Source organism: Mesocricetus auratus, unplaced genomic scaffold (assembly GCF_017639785.1).
Source record: "Mesocricetus auratus isolate SY011 unplaced genomic scaffold, BCM_Maur_2.0 Super-Scaffold_100009, whole genome shotgun sequence".
Lineage (NCBI taxonomy): Eukaryota > Metazoa > Chordata > Mammalia > Rodentia > Cricetidae > Mesocricetus > Mesocricetus auratus.
The window spans coordinates 75,559,651-75,575,874 of record NW_024429193.1 but is presented as its reverse complement, the minus strand read 5'-3'; the positions used below and the strand labels follow the sequence as shown (position 1 = coordinate 75,575,874).

Here is a 16,224-nt window from a genome sequence, read left to right as displayed (position 1 = left end):
AGCGGGAGAAAAACTATACGTTATACTTGGGGAGATATAATTTAATATCTAAAATATATGAAAAATTACAAAAACTAACCCAGACGTACCAGTCAATAAATGCAACCCAGAACCGCAGAGTTAGAAGACGAAGAAATACGAATGGCACTTCCACACATTGTGCTTTCTAAAGTAGTTGCGCTGTGCTTTATTTTACAACTCTTAAAGATACTTTTATTTTTAAAATTAGCTTACGGTTTTCCACAGTGTTCATCCATGCATTTGGGAAACCCCCCGCCCTCCCTTCCCGTGTTGAACCTCTCACTCACACACCCCCCACACACATTTTCCACTTTTTTTTTCTGTCGTCTTCTCTGCTCTCAAGCATGTCTCAAAATCAAAGTATGCACACACACACACACACACACACACACACACACTTATGTTTAAAAGAAAACAGGCTTAGCGCACATTCACTGCCACACAGGAAGAAATAAGATACCAAACTCAGAAGCTGAGAGGGACCAGAGCCCCTCTGAAGCAATCAGCAAAGACAATCAGAGGTGGCAGGTGACCCGAGTCTGGAGAAACAATTTTAACAAAGTAATCATGGGGGGGGGAGAAAGGCTTCCAAGAGTTAAAGATGAATTGTGGTACCCTGACAGACACTAGCTAATATCTCTTCTGACAGATCTGACTTCCCATGTTGTTACTCAGAAGTGTTCAACTTCACCTTAGTACAACTCATGTGACACCAAATGTAGGTATTCCCTTTTAAACCCCATTTCTCTTTATAAGTTCCCATTTCTATTAATTACGATACCATTGTCCCAGGTTACTCGGGCTCAAAACCCTGACATTGCTTTAAGTATTACTGCTTAGTTTTATTATTTCTCACATTTATAATTCACTCTTCCTAATTTCCACACCCTGTCCAGTTCCCTGACAAGGCACTGTACATCCATCCATCCATCCATCCATCCATCCATCCATCCATCTGTCCCAGAGACACAGCAAGAGAGCACAACAGCCTATAACAGAACTAAACTCTGATGCAAACCTCGGCCTTAAACTGGACCAAGCTTCCAAACTCCAACTTATGCCACTCAGAGCCAAAAAAAACAACGTTAGTGAATGGCCTCCTCCCATTGCTGAGGGGCAGGGTATGCGTGTGTGCAAATCCACTTTCCCAGATGTTTAGATCATAGCTGACCAAGGCCCTCACATCCAAGACTGTTTCTTTTGTCTATTAAAGGGGTTCACTGTAGCTAGGCTGTCCTAGAACTCATCATGTGGCCTATGTTAACCTAGAACTCTCATTCCTCCCAAATGCAGATATTACAAGTGTATAGCCTTGTGTCCTGCTCCAGATTTTTTTTTTAATGGTCACAAAACAAGGTTTTACCTTCATGGATAGCTGTACCCTCCTTACTAATGGTATCTCTGGGGTAACTCTTCCCAGCACCCATACAGCAGGTCACAGCCATCTGTGACTCCAGTCCCCAGGGCAGCCTATGCCCTCTTGGGTCCTTCATGGGCACTGCAGGCACAGCTGTACATTCAGGCTAACACAAACACACATAAAAGAAAAAGAAACAGGTGAGCTGGAGCTCAGCACCTTGCACATGAAGGATTCTAAAATAATCAGAGGCTAGGGCGTGGCTAAGCGGTAAAACACATGTGAGCATGCGTGGGGCCCTGGCTTCAACCCGACTCTGCCAGCCAAATTAAAACAGAAAGCTACACCATGACAGTACCTCGCCCACAATGAAACTAGCTACTACCGTCTGGCGAGTGGGACGCAGTTTTGATGACTGATAACCTTGATAGGATTTGACAAGAGCCCTCCAGACAGTCAGGATTAATCGAGATCTGCAGCTACTTTCTGTGTGTTCAGACATTTCCTCCTGGTCACCAGGGAAGCTGACCATGCAGGCTCTGGAAGTTCAGAGACCTTAGGGGACTCTCGGGGCCACTGCCTGAGGTCACACACACGGGTTAGTAACTGCCAGGGAGTTGGGGGCACAGCTTTCGGGAGTCCTCACTCCCACTTCTGGTGACGTGGCTGTCACCCCAATAAACTACACTGACTGACTGACCAAGCTGGACTTAGGTGGGATCACTTCTGTGGCGCTTTACCTGGAGTGAAGAGTTACTCACAGCTCCTCAGGAAAGGCCACGCCATGCCAGTTCAGCACACAAGAAGGTCAAGTCCAGCTGGCTCCGCCCCATGTTGCTCACATATGTTTTTTTTTAACTTTTTTATTTTATTTTATTTTATTTTATTTTTTGGTTTTTCGAGACAGGGTTTCTCTGTGGCTTTGGAAGCTGTCCTGGAAATCGCTTGGTAGTCCAGGCTGGTCTCGAACTCATAGAGAGCTCACATATGTTAAATACGACATTCATTTCGATTTTCCCAGCTGGAAAACTCACTACCAGAAGGGAGTAAAGAGTAACAGGAGTCCAGTGAAACGTCTCAGTGGGTAAAGTCCACTGGTGATCCTAATCTGATCCCTCAAGTCACACGGTGGAAAGACTTCCTTCCACACGTTGGTTCTCTGGTCTCTGTACCTGCACCGCGGCATGCGCCGACACGCATGCAGGAATAAATAAATGTAAAGAAATAAGTTCATAGGATAGCATAAAGCTTGGTCCCGCAGGGTGGCCATGCCTGCCCATAATCCCAGCACTCAGGGAGTCTGGCACAGAACATGGTTAGTCAAGCCAGCAGCATTAAGATTAAAGTCCAATGCAAACTGGATGTGAGGGGAGCCTGGCTTGGAGAAGACACAATGATGAACAGATCGTGGATTGTGAGTTTGCACCAACCAGAGCTTGAGTGCATGTCAGCAGTGTTAGCCGGAGCAAGCAGAAGTTAGATACATCCCTTCACACACTCTCCAAAGTAGCCAGAACAGTGCTTAGCATCCCGGAGGATAAAATTTCTGGAAATATTTCTGTATAGCTCCAGATACTTCTGCTCCCTCCTTATTGTTGTAACCCATTTGTTCACAATCTTCACCCCATGACAACATTATTTCTAACTTCCATCTATTTGCATATCTACTGACACATTCGCTGCTTCAATACCAAACAGCTGGAACTTTTATTTATTTATTTATTTATTTATTTATTTATTTATTTATTTATTTATTTATTTATTTGGTTTTTCGAAACAGGGTTTCTCTGTGGCTTTGGAGGCTGTCCTGGAACTTGCTTGGTAGTCCAGGCTGGTCTCGAACTCACAGAGATCCGCCTGCCTCTGCCTCCCGAGTGCTGGGATCAAAGGCGTGCGCCACCAACGCCCGGCCAGCTGGAATTTTTAATCTAATCACCGGGTATCCTATGAAGCTAACACTGTACTTTTGTTACTTTCCTACAGTAGAACTAGTGATTGTCATTAATCAGCATAATAATAATGCCTAAAGAATGTCTGTCTATACATACATTTTTTTTTAATCATCGTGTACCAGAGTTTTTTCTTTTGGGTTATTAGGTCAAATAACAATGTGGGATCTGGGGAGATGGCCGGGTCAATAAGGCATAAGGACGTGAGTTCAGATTCCCCAGTACCCTTGTGAAAGCCAGGAGCTACAGCTAGTGTCTGTGACTCCAGAACTGGACTGAGCTCCAGATAGAATGAGAGACCTTGTCTTAAGGAATCTGAGAACTATGTGAGTTCAAAGCCAAGATTGGACTACAGAGTGAGTTCCAGGATACCTGGGGTTACTCAGTGCAACTCTGCCTCGAAACACTGCCCCCCCCAAAAAAAATGAATAAGAGAGCAACTAAGGAAGACTCCTAATGTTTATCTCTGGGTCTATACCACCCCCCACACACACACAAATATGTTTATATACCAAAAACTAGTAAAGTTTTTTTTTTCTTTTCTTTTTTGTTTTTGTTTTTTGTTTGTTTTTTTGTTTGGTTGTTTTTTTTCTCTGTGCAGCCTTGGCTCTTTTGGAACTCTCTCTGTAGACCAGGCTGGCCTCGAATTCAGAGATCCACTTGCCTCTGCCTCCCGAGTGCTGGGATTAAAGCTGTGCACCACCAACACCCGACACAAAATTAATATTTTTAAAACGTCTATTTCGTATATCTAGGTAGCTCTGCCAAAATGAACAGCAAAAGCCAGGGGTTAAATTCCAGAGAGAAAAAACTCCACAGACTTGTCCTCTGACCTCCACACACATTCTGTGGAATACACATAAACATATACATAAGTAAGACATTAAGAAATGCTTTTAATATATTAATAATCTGTGGGCTCAGGGTATAACCTAGTTATACAGAATTTGCCTAGAATTTTTATCCTACTCTGCAAAAAGAAAATAATAATATCCTTAACCAAAAATAAATCTATGAACACACAACTTGTTAGGAATATATGAACTAAGCAACACACACACACACACACACACACACACCATTCTGTAGTCAGAGCCAGGTACCAAAAGTTTACATGTTCTCAACAACAGCTTGCACACTTGGAACAAACTGGTTACAGGAGTCCATCTTTACATGCTGATCCTAGTAGCCAATGCCACCTCCTTCTGCCCTAGCAACTAACTTATTCAGTGTACCATTATGAAGCAAACAGCCTTTGCCGGATACGCTTAGGAAAGTGTTTACTCATAGTTCATTTCCACACTCACTGGGGGCCACCATTAATGACATGTTAGCCTGAAATGTACTCTTCCTGTTAACCCATTTTCAAATTTGTTCAACTGGAAAATCCTACATGGCAAATATCAATGGGTCTATCTTTTTTTTTTTTAAGCCCTGTTTCATGCAAATAAAATGCTTGCTTGTAAGCTCTGGCATAGCAATACTGATGTTATAACTAGGTGAGCTATATCTTAAGTGAGAGGCCTAATTTGTCTTATCACAAGATAATTCAAATGACTTCAGAGTGTATGTGGGATGTTTCTGTTGTTGTTGTTGCTGTTACTGGCATAGGAATGCCCGAGTTTCATACGCACTATTTAAACATATTTTTAGTGAGTCACTTCTGACGTAGCTGGGATCTTCTGATTAGGTCCAATATATTATTCAAACAAGGCTTTTGGTTTTTTTGGGGGGGCAGGGATTATCAATCAATCTTTTTGAATATGTACTCTATCATTTTGTAGTCAGGAACACAAATCACTAGTATTATTGAAAAAAAAACGGAAAGACATTCCTTTGAGCTGCCTATAACAAGACTGCTTTTCATTTGTTTGTTTGTTTGTTTGAGGGCTCCTTATATAGATCAGATTAGCCTGGAACTTTCTATATAATGGAATTTGCCATCACCGCATCTCAGTGCAGGTGAGAACTAACACGAATTTCTGTTTTTTAATAATTTTACATTATTGTTTGTAATTTAGCTGTGTGTGTGTGTGTGTGTGTGTGTGTGTGTGTGTGTGTGTGTGTGTGAGTTAGTGTGTGACAGGGGAGGGGGTATGAGGGAGAGTGTGTAAGTCAGAGGACAACTTATGAGAGTTGGTTTTCTCCTTCCACAATGTGGGTTCCAGGGACAGAACTGGGATTAGGCTTGGTAGCAAGGACCTTCACCTGCAAAGCCATCCTGCCAGGCAGAGATCTCTTTTACTAATGTTACTTTATATGTCAGTGAAACTACGAAAGGCAGCCCCCGTCCCCAAGTGGACATTTCCAGAAACTGGGTTCTGGGGCTGGAGTGTGATGCTGTGATAGGATTTTGCCTAGCATCCCCAAGGCCCGGGTTCCACCCCTTGCGCTACTGCTACCCAGGTTTTGAGGAGCATCCGCTTTGAGAACCTGCCAGTGCATTTGTTCACTCCCTGACCAGGTGCTCACTGCTGACAGCTTCCTGACACACACTGTGTGGAGAGCTCCAGAGAGCAACGGGGCGGGGCGCAGAGCTCTCTTGCCACAGCCCTAACAGCGCAAGTCCATTTTCTTGTCTCATGAAATTACTTTCAAAGGAAGCTTAAATTAGAAAGATGTTACTTCACGGCCGGGCGTTGGTGGCGCACGCCTTTGATCCCAGCACTCGGGAGGCAGAGGCAGGTGGATCTCTGTGAGTTCGAGGCCAGCCTGGTCTACAAGAGCTAGTTCCAGGACAGCCTCCAAAGCCACAGAGAAACCCTGTCTCGAAAAGCCAAAAAAAAAAAAAAAAAAAAAAAAAAAGAAAGATGTTACTTCAAACTTAAAAGAGATACTTATTACTTCTCCTCAGTCGTATAAAATAATGAATGAATACAGTGAAGGACTGAATGATGATAAGCGTACTTTTGCCCTATGACCCCAAAGGTTTGATTACGTAATAGAAAAAGAGAACACCCAACTTTCTGGGCACATCAGAGAGATAGCTGGCATCTAAATGACTAGACTGAGATTTTGTAGCCTTTTCCTCACTCATCCCAAACCAAGCCTGTTTCATCTCTTGAGGAATGTGCAGGTTAACATCTAACCTGTCTCCAACTTGTGAAAAAGTAACAGTTACCATGACAACACACAACTAAGGTTACTGGAAATAAGACCAAGCTCCCAGCAGGCGTGGGCTCTGGGAGAATGAATTTCTACAGCTCCAGTACCCACAACCACTAAGATACCTAGCAACTGGGTTTCATTTTCCATTAGGTATCAGTACATTAAAAAGCATCAATAACCATTAATTTAAAGATCTATGCAATAGACATGCTCTATTTCTGGTTTTTAAAAATCCAGTGCTGAAGAGATAGCCCAATGGTTAAGAGCACTTGCTGTTCTTGCAGAGGACATAGGTTCAATCCAACCAAACCACACGATGGCTAAAAATATTCTTTAATTCCAGTTTCTGAGGATTGGACACCACTCTGGTCTCTGTGAGCATCAAGCATGCACACAGTATATGTACATACATGCAGGTAAAACAAAACACTCATACACACAAACAAAAAACCAAAATAGTATTTTAAAAAATTGTAGGCAAGGTGATAAAAGTCATTTTTCAAAGATGCTAGGTAAATATGCTAGGTACAAATTCAGAGCTTAATTTACAAACTTAGCAAATCATGGGTACAGTTCGATAGCTCATATCTGTAATCCCAGCCAGCAACTGGGAAGCTGAAACAGGAAGGTTGAGAGTTCAAGGCAGAGGGCCAGCAAGAAGGCTCGGGGAGTGAAGGTGCTGGCCGCCAAACCTGACAAACAGTTGTCCTCTGACTCCTCACTCCAAGGAAGACAAAAAGAGAGTGTGTGTGTTTCAAAGAAAAGCTTCCAGGAAGCCTAGGCTATACAGAATTTAAGACCAGTCTGGGAACTTTTTTTTTTAAAGATTTATTTATCTACTATGTATACAGTGTTCTGTCTGAATGTATGTCTACTCGTCAGAAGAGGGCACCAGATCTCACTACAGATGGTTGTGAGCCACTATGTGGTTGCTGGGAATTGAACTCAGGAACTCTGGAAGAGCAGCCAGTGCTCTTAACCTCTGAGCCATCTCTCCAGCCCCAGTCTGGGAACTTTTAAAAATTCTTTTTAATTGAAATCTAGGGATGTCGTTTAACATAAAGAAAGCAAGTCCTAGCTTCAATGCCCAGCCACACTCATGCTTAAAAAAAAATCACAGACACAAGTAACTAAAAAAATTCCAAATATAATCACAATGAAAGGAATACAGTTTAGAAAAAAATGTGAGGGACTCAGACTCATGCTAATACTAAATATCTCTAGAGTTTTGTTCAGTTTTGCATTTTATTTATCTGTATGTGTATGTATGTAGACACACAGTCATGGAACACACGTGGAGTTCGATGAACAACCCGAGAGCTGGTTCTCTTCTTATAGCATGTAAGTCTCAGACTGGACTCCTGGGTCCTGGGACCTGATGACAAGCCCCTTGACCCACTGAGCCATCTGAACAACCCCAGGCTCTTAATCCTAAAACACTCTACTGCACGACCCCGGTGCACAGCTCTGCGGTCTTACTGGCCGCGTTTTCCTGACATTGGGACATGGCATTCCCTCGGTACAGACAGAAAGCACTGCTTAGACAGCTCCGCAGTGCGATGCATGAGAAGGCCACTGTCCTCTGTCCAAGTCCATACAATGGCAGCTGGGCAGAATCTGCCAGAACAAAGGGGATGCCAGCCCATCTCCTTCTACCCCATCCCACCCTCCCGTTCAAGCAGGGTTACAAAAGGGCCTGTGTGGCCATGGTGAGTCACGGATGTTCCATTTACAGACGGGTGGGGTGGAGAGAAATCACTATTGCATGCCCAGTGAGCTGGAAAAGTCCATCCTGTTTTTCCTCTTTTATATAATAATCACTTTTCACAAACCTGAGATAAAGAATGCTGGCGAAAGAGGAACTCACCAACTTATTTTTACAGCCAAGAACAAGACCTCAGAGCCCAGGCCCAAAGATACACACCAGGCAAAGCCCCTGTGTAATCGCTGTAAATCATGTGCCCCGTTTTACAAACACAAAAAGAAAAACAGTAGCTAGAGAAGTCATACACATCGCCATTCCTACCTCCTGTCCACCCACCAGCAGCTCAGGCTGACAGCCAAAGCATTTGAGGAAAGCAGAGGCAAGCCCCATCTTTTTTTTTTTTCTTACAAAACTTCCTTGCCAAGAAACAAAGTGGCTTCCTTAAGTTGACCTTTAGAAGCAAGCCATGAAACACAACCTGAACTAACACCAATTTAAAACAAAACAATGTTCTCCTTTCAGCTATAAGTTCTGCACAGGCCCAGGTCCAAATTTCAACCCCCCAAGCTTCACCCGACAGTGATGTGTAACTGGGCAAACTCACACACCAGAACTGATTTACAGTAGCCATGCCCGGTACAGCACAGGGCAGAAGGAACATACAAGTGTGAAGCCGGTCGGGTTTACACATCAAATTTGAGTTCAGCCCAGGTTACACAGTCACACCATGCCTCAAAGAACAACAATAACAAAAACAACATAATTACATGGCTTTGCTTTACAAATATCTAGCCTCGCCCAGGGCAGTCGGTACTCATGCCTATAAGCCCTGTGCTGGGCAGGTTCAGCAGGAAGGCAACAGGTACAAGGCTGGGTTACATAGATTCTGTCTCAAAAAACAAAAACAAACAACAAAATGGAAAAAAAAAATCTAACCCAGGACTGTCATTCGAGTTCTGGAAAAAACATGAAAGACTGTGTCACCTTCCCTAAAGACATTGCTAGCAAAGGCGGACCCCTGCTTCCGGCAATCAAACTAAGTATGCTCCAGTTCTAGAGAAAGACCACTCCTGGGCTCACAGGCACAGGTGGAGCAATGGACCCGGCTTCCTGAGACTTGTATTGACTTAAAATTCACAGCAAGCGTGTCATTTTAATAACAGGAACTTTCAGTTATCTTAGCAAAGCAGAAAAATTTAAATTTTAGGCAGGGTCTAGTGTACCCCAGGCTTGCCTCTAACTTGCTATGTAGCCAAGAATTACCTTCAGCCGCCCCCGGCTCCGCCCCATGAGTGCTGGATTATAGGTGTTCCTGCCACACCCAGGTTACGTGGTGCTGGGGCTGAACCCGGGAGTTTCCTGCATGCTAGGGAAGTACTCTTCCAATTAGACTGTATCTGCAGCTCCACTAAAAGTTCATTCTTGACACTAAAAGCCATGAGGAAAGAGGGGAGATAGAGAAAGGCAATAGGGGACTAAACATAAGAAAGCACATTACATACAAAGAAGCCCGTGGTTTTGAGCAAAGCATATTATGCACATGCGTGAGAATGCCCGTATGAAACCACTTGTTTCATATAGATAGCATATACCGGTGAAAATGTTTAAACATGCTGATTAAAGCCACTAAAAGTGTTAACACAGCAGACCCCTGTACTGCTCCACCGTGTCTTCTCATTGACACGCTGTGGCTTCAGAATCCATTGTCTCTGACATACCTATCAAATTCAGAGCTGCCTTCAGACTAAATTCTGTAATAAAAGCATGAATTTCATCTGTGCCGTTGAAGAAATGCTTTGGGAGCCGGGCGTTGGTGGCCCACGCCTTTAATCCCAGCACTCGGGAGGCAGAGGCAGGCGGATCTCTGTGAGTTGAGGCCAGCCTGGTCTACAAAGTGAGTTCCAGGACAGCCTCCAAAGCTACAGAGAAACCCTGTCTCAAAAAAAAAAAAAAAAAAAAAGAGTAAGTCGGTAGATGTAAGCTGGCAGGCAAGAGCTCTCTGCGGAGCCTTACTTTGTGGGCATTAAAAATGTGAATGTATGGGGCTGGGGGTGCTTCGCGGGTAAAGTGCTTGTCATGGAAACACCAGAACAAGACGCCCAATGCCCAGAACCCAAATAAAAGCCGTCCTCGCCGCACAAAGGTCTGTAACCCCAGCAGCAGAAGCAACAGAATCCCTGGAAGCTTGCAGGTCAGCTGGTAGGAATCACAGCAGAAAATCAGCTGTCTCAAGAGAGGTGGAAAGTCAGGACCTGTACTGGAGGCAGTCCTCTGACCACAAACATGCTCAGGCCCAACAAATGCATACATAACACATACATACACATCACATTCATACACACACACATGCACACATACACACACACACACACACACACACACACACACACCACGGCAGGGGGTGAGGGTGTACTGGAACAAAAACCATGTCGCCCCCCCCCAGAATATTCTCTACCCTAGAACAATCCCTTTAGAAATAACTACCCCCTGGCAATATGAGGGAAATCAGTCTTGCCCAAATCATGCCTACCATAGTAACGATGAATGAGTTCTTACTTTTGAACTGAGTGTAAAACTGTATTCTCTCTCAGATTTAGGTATATATTTGGCATTATTCCTAGAGGGTGTCTGTTTGTTTGTTTTGGCATATAATCTGTTGTCCTTTACACCCTGAACTTTAGGGCACACAACCACGGGCGTCCTAGCAGGTGGAAGGCCATGCTGTACACTGGCATTAGCTGCTCTTTGGTAATAAGTAGACTTAATTATATTTATCCTAGCCCTGTAGCAGATTATTTGAATTGTTCTAACAGAACAAATGGGGATTACCACTAACTAGGCCATTTGGCCTCAGGTATTCGGGACCGGAGGAAAGAGGTGAGCTCCCTCTTGTTGACGTTTACACAGCTAATTAGCACACATTGCCCTCTTGGTGGCGTTTATGTGGTTAACTACCACGCAGCTTCAATGCTTTCATCGACTCCCCGTATCCCACATGACATCCCCGTCATCCACCAATGCAGGAGAAAACATTTAACAGGGAAGCCGGTGCAGTCATTTACCAGAGATGTCTAAAAACCAAACTGAGAAGCGGGCGGTGGTGGCTCACGCCTTTAATCCCAGCACTCGGGAGGCAGAGCAGGCAGATCTCTGTGAGTTCGAGGCCAGCCTGGTCTACAGGGCGAGTTCCAGACAGCCAGGGCTACACAGAGAAAAAACAAAACAAGAACCAAGCATGATAGCACATGCCTGCAACTGAAACACCTTCAAGGACACAGCCTGAGGATCAGACGTTCCAGACTCGCCCGGGCTACATGAGACCCTGTCTGAAAAATCCAAAAGAATCAAAACCCGAGAACCCCTGGCATGTGCAAGGCTCTAGATTCAGGGCCCAGCAATGAGTAAATAAATAAATAGCAATAATACAAGAGTCATGCATACTGGCACAGACTGGTCATCTCAGCATTTGGGAGATAGAGAAAGGAGGATCCAGAGGTCAAGGCCAGTGGGAGATAGAGCTGGATCAAGAGTTCAAGGTCAGCCTTGGCTACTTGAGACTTTGTTTCAAAACAAACGAAAACAATCTTTAAGATGATGTTTTAATTAGCAGGCATGTTTGGTCCTCAATACAAGGGGGAAAACCGGTAATAAAGATAATGATTCAAATATGAGCCAGACACAGAAGACACTGGATAGACCTTGACCATTAAAAAGACCTATGTAGGGGCTAGAGAGATGGCTCAGTGGCTAAGAGCACTCACTGGGCTCAAGTCTGGTTAGCACCCACGTGATCACTCACAGCCACCTGTAACTCCAGCTCCAGGGAACCTAACACCTCTGAAAGTTTCTGCATGCATCTGGAGCACATACACACACTCAGACACACACACACACACACACACACACACACACTCACACACACGTAAATATTTTAAAAGTCCTATGTAGGCATGTTGACCTTAAGTCCAGAAATCCTATTTCTAAACTGTATCATTTTTGGTATTCAAATAAATACCAATTAATTAAAAGTGAAAAGCATTTTTGGAAGACCAGTAAACAAAACCTTCTAGAACGTCAAACAAACTATACTGTTAAGCAAGGTCTAAGTTTCAGATATACTACAAGTATACCTGTTCCTGACTGCTTCGGGTCAGACTGTAAACTCAGTCTCTCTTGATTCTTTTCTGTTTCCACCAAGGCCATTAAAAAGGAAATGAGCATTTTCTCCAGATTGTAAAGAAAATGCACAACAAGGAATTCTGACTGTGATGCTGACCTGTAGGTGATGATTGACAGATGATGGTCTGGAAACTGGGATTTGAGCCACTCATCTAGACAACAAATTACCTCCGACACGCAACAAGAAAACTATAGGATGATGAGGGAAAGAGTGGAAAGCCCAGCTATGAAAAGAGGTCACACAAGTGCCCAGCACGGTGGCGAATCTGCGACTCCAATGTTTGGTCACATCAGGGCTGAGATTTTTGACTTCCAGGCCAGGCTGGGTTACTTAAGATCCTGAAAAGCGCGGGGAGGGGGGGGGGCAATCTGAAAATTCTTCAAAAACATCTGCCTTATTAAAAATAAAAAACTGAGGTGAACGAAAGAAAAGAAATACTCCATGGGGACTGTCACGGTAACTCAGCAGCCAGGAGTACTTGTCACCTGATCTACCTGCATTAAGTCTCAGGCCCACGTGAGTCCTGAAAATTGTCCCCCGACCTACACGTACACGCTGTGGAGCTTGCTTGAGTGTGTGCATGTCTTTGTCGTGCACACACAAACACTCTAATGAATATATAATGGCAAAAAAAGCTTAATTACATGGCATAATTTTGTTCTTCCTTATACACCAATGAGAAGTCAGAACACGATACTAATAATGTGCTCGCAAAGTGGGAATCAATTTTCCTAATATGGCCAAGCCCTAAATATAGCCACAATTTTTTTTGTTTTTGTTGCTCAAAATACACCAAATTTAACCTTATCCGTAGAGGCAGTAGTGGTGGACAGGCAGGCAGGGAACTCCATCAGCATTCAAACGGCTTTAAAGTCCTGGGTAAGGGCTGCCAAAGTGAAGACGCCTGGACCACACATGCCTATTTCTCTCCAGACCTTCTACCTTGACCTAGTCTGGGATTCTAAGAAGAGAAGAAATTACAAATCCTGAGTCCAAAGTAGTCCTACCATTTTGAGAAGTTATACAACATCATTAGAAGGCAGACAAGTAAAAGGCACAGAATTCCCTACCCAAATCCCCAGCTTCCGTTTGCCTAATGTTAATGACACTGACTATAACACACGGAACCTTTACAATTTACCTTCCAAACACCACACACAGGAGCTCAAGTCTATTTAATGTTCTCACGTAGTTGGACCCAGGCACAGCAACACACATGTTTATTGTGATAAATATATGTGAGAGGCAGTAAGAGGAGGATCAGAAGATCAAGGCCAGCCTGGGCTACATGACTCTTGTGTCAAAATACAAAACTAAAGAAAGCCGGGCGTCGCCGGGCGTTGGTGGCGCATGCCTTTGATCCCAGCACTTGGGAGGCAGAGGCAGGCGGATCTCTGTGAGTTCGAGGCCAGCCTGGTCTACAAGAGCTAGTTCCAGGACAGCCTCCAAAGCCACAGAGAAACCCTGTCTCGAAAAACCAAAAAAACAAAACAAAACAAAACTAAAGAAAATCTTGTATAACTATAGTGAGGTGTTGTATGTATTTTAAATGAATTTTTTACGCAATATAATTCACTTCAAATGTGGTGCCTCATGTTTGTGATCCCAGCACTTGGGAAGCAAAGATGAAGGATTTGAGGCCAGTTTGGTCTACCAGAGTAAGACCCCCTGTTTCAAATATTAAAATAATAATAATAATAATAATTTCAAAGTTTCACTTTAACTTTTAAAAGGCATATTGCACCGACTCTAGACTTCCTTAACAATAAACTGCTTTTGCAAACATTATGAACAAAAAAAAAAAATCCCTAGAATGCCAGAATGGTATGGAGTGTTCAATACTTTTCAAGTGTTGAAAACTTTGCCGCCAAGTGACTTTCTCAACCGAAGAGTGTTAAGAGACAGTACAGGATCCAGGAAGGTATCTTTGGAAACTTACTACTACAAAGAATAAGAGTAAAAGGATTTTAAACACTAGATTCCAAGTTGATTGCTTAGATCAAAATGCAAGACCTGCCACTTAGAGCTGTGGATCTTGAGCAAGCTTCTTAATACATGCTAATTCAAAGGTGTGTTTTCCGAAGATGAACTACTAGCTACCTGCGGCAGCTTTGTTAAATTAGACCCTGAGACGTTCCATAAGAGCATCCCCCCCCCCTCCACTCATGCAGCATCAGCCTTTAAGGGATGAGGAAATCACACACTTTTATTCCTCCACTGGTGAGCAAGAAAGAAGCTGCTTTTTCCGGCTCCACCCTTTACAACTTCAAAATACTGTCACATACTCAGGAGGTTGGAGATGCCCGCAAAATGACAGCTTACAGGCTGGGGCCTGGGGGCTGGAGGGATGCAGGTGGCTTTCCCTCCTGAGACCCAGGAAGGTACACAGGGGCCCCGGAGGTGCTCGGGCGCGGGAGCATCTAGGGAAAGGTTGGGGGGAACCTGGGGGAAGAAGGCAGAGGACGGCGTGGGGTTCCCACCAGGGAGAGACCTGGAAAGCAGGGAAGGAGGAGGACTCTGGGGTGTCACCCCGGGGGAACAGCAGAGAGGGGACAGGGCTCTGGGACCCCGAAAGACCTGGAGAGAGGGGGCTGGGAGGCTCCGGAGTCGCACCTGGAAGGTCTCTGGGAGGAAGGAGGGATGGTGGAAGGGGTGAAGATGGTGCCGGGGTCCCACCTGGAGAGAGGTGACAGAGAGGCGCGGGGTCCCATCCAGGAGGACCCGGGCAGAGGGGGCAGGGGTCCCTCCCGGGAGGAGCGGCGCAGAGGGCGGTCGGGTCCCCTCGCAGGCCTCCTCGCGGGCACTCACCTGAAGGCGGGCTCCTCTTTGGGCGGCCTGGCCTGGGCGGCCGCGGCCCCGCCGCCCCTTTTGTTGAAGAGCTTCTGCAGCAGGGTCGGGGCCATGGCGTGCACGCGGCGGTCCGGGCGGCCACGCTCGGGGACCCGGCGGCTCAGCGCGCGGCGACCCACGGCGGCTCAGCGCGGCGGGGCCATGGCGACGGGGGCGCGGCCGCCCGGAGGGGCGCGAGCGCGGGGCCGCAGCAGCGGACGGAAGGCGCGGCGCCGCGGTCGCCGGCCGGTCATATGACGGAGCCCGCCCGCCCGGCTGACAGCTCGCGCCCGCGGGGGAGGAGCGCCGAGAGGGCAGCACGCGGGAGGGGAGGAGCACGGGGAAAGGAGGGAGGGCAGCACGCGGGAGGGGAGGAGCACGGGGATAGGAGGGAGGGGAGCACGCGGGAGGGGAGGAGCACGGGGATAGGAGGGTGGGGAGCACGCGGGAGGGGAGGAGCACGGGGATAGGAGGGTGGGGAGCACGCGGGAGGGGAGGAGCACGGGGAAAGGAGGGAGGGGAGCACGCGGGAGGGGAGGAGCACGGGGATAGGAGGGTGGGGAGTACGCGGGAGGGGAGGAGCACGAGGATAGGAGGGAGGGGAGCACGCGGGAGGGGGAGGAGCACGAGGATAGGAGGGAGGGGAGCACGCGGGAGGGGGAGGAGCACGAGGATAGGAGGGAGGAGCGCCAGGGAGCAGCACGAGGGAGGGGAGGAGCACGAGGGAGAGGGAGGAGCGCGGAGAACCGGGAGGAGTGCGGGGAGGAGTGAGAGAGGTGCGTGCGGGGAGGAGCGATGGGGAGGAGCGCGAGGGAGGGGAGGAGCGCGCGGGGGAAGCTTGTAGGGAGGAGGGAGTTACGCCCGCAGAGGTGGAGGGTGGAGCGCGGGAGAGAGGGAGGAGCACGGCGGCCCGGCGTCGCCATTGGAAGGCTTTGCCCGCCCCGCTTGGGCGACATCCCCAGGGGCGCGCTGGAGAGTAGGGGGTGCGTGGTCCTGGCATACCCGAGCTGCCGGGCGCGGGAGCGACACTACGGAGGCCTCTGTTCTTTGGAGAAAAAGCCCTTGAACCTGGTCC

The 16,224-nt window shown here is 46.5% G+C and overlaps 1 protein-coding gene across 2 annotated transcripts in view; it reads right to left on the bottom strand.

Annotated features, from left to right (window-relative positions):
• Positions 1 to 15,305, bottom strand: part of Fnip2 (folliculin interacting protein 2) — a 103,626-nt gene extending 88,321 nt beyond the window's left edge. The window contains exon 1 of one of the 2 annotated variants that reach the window (XM_021230669.2): positions 15,129 to 15,305. In XM_021230669.2, the coding sequence (XP_021086328.1) occupies positions 15,129 to 15,223 (95 nt within the window). In that variant the 5' untranslated portion in view covers positions 15,224 to 15,305. The remainder of the gene's footprint in view (positions 1 to 15,128) is intronic. The other variant, XM_040752621.1, reaches the window with a different exon arrangement.
• Between the last annotated feature and the right edge of the window lie 919 nt (positions 15,306 to 16,224).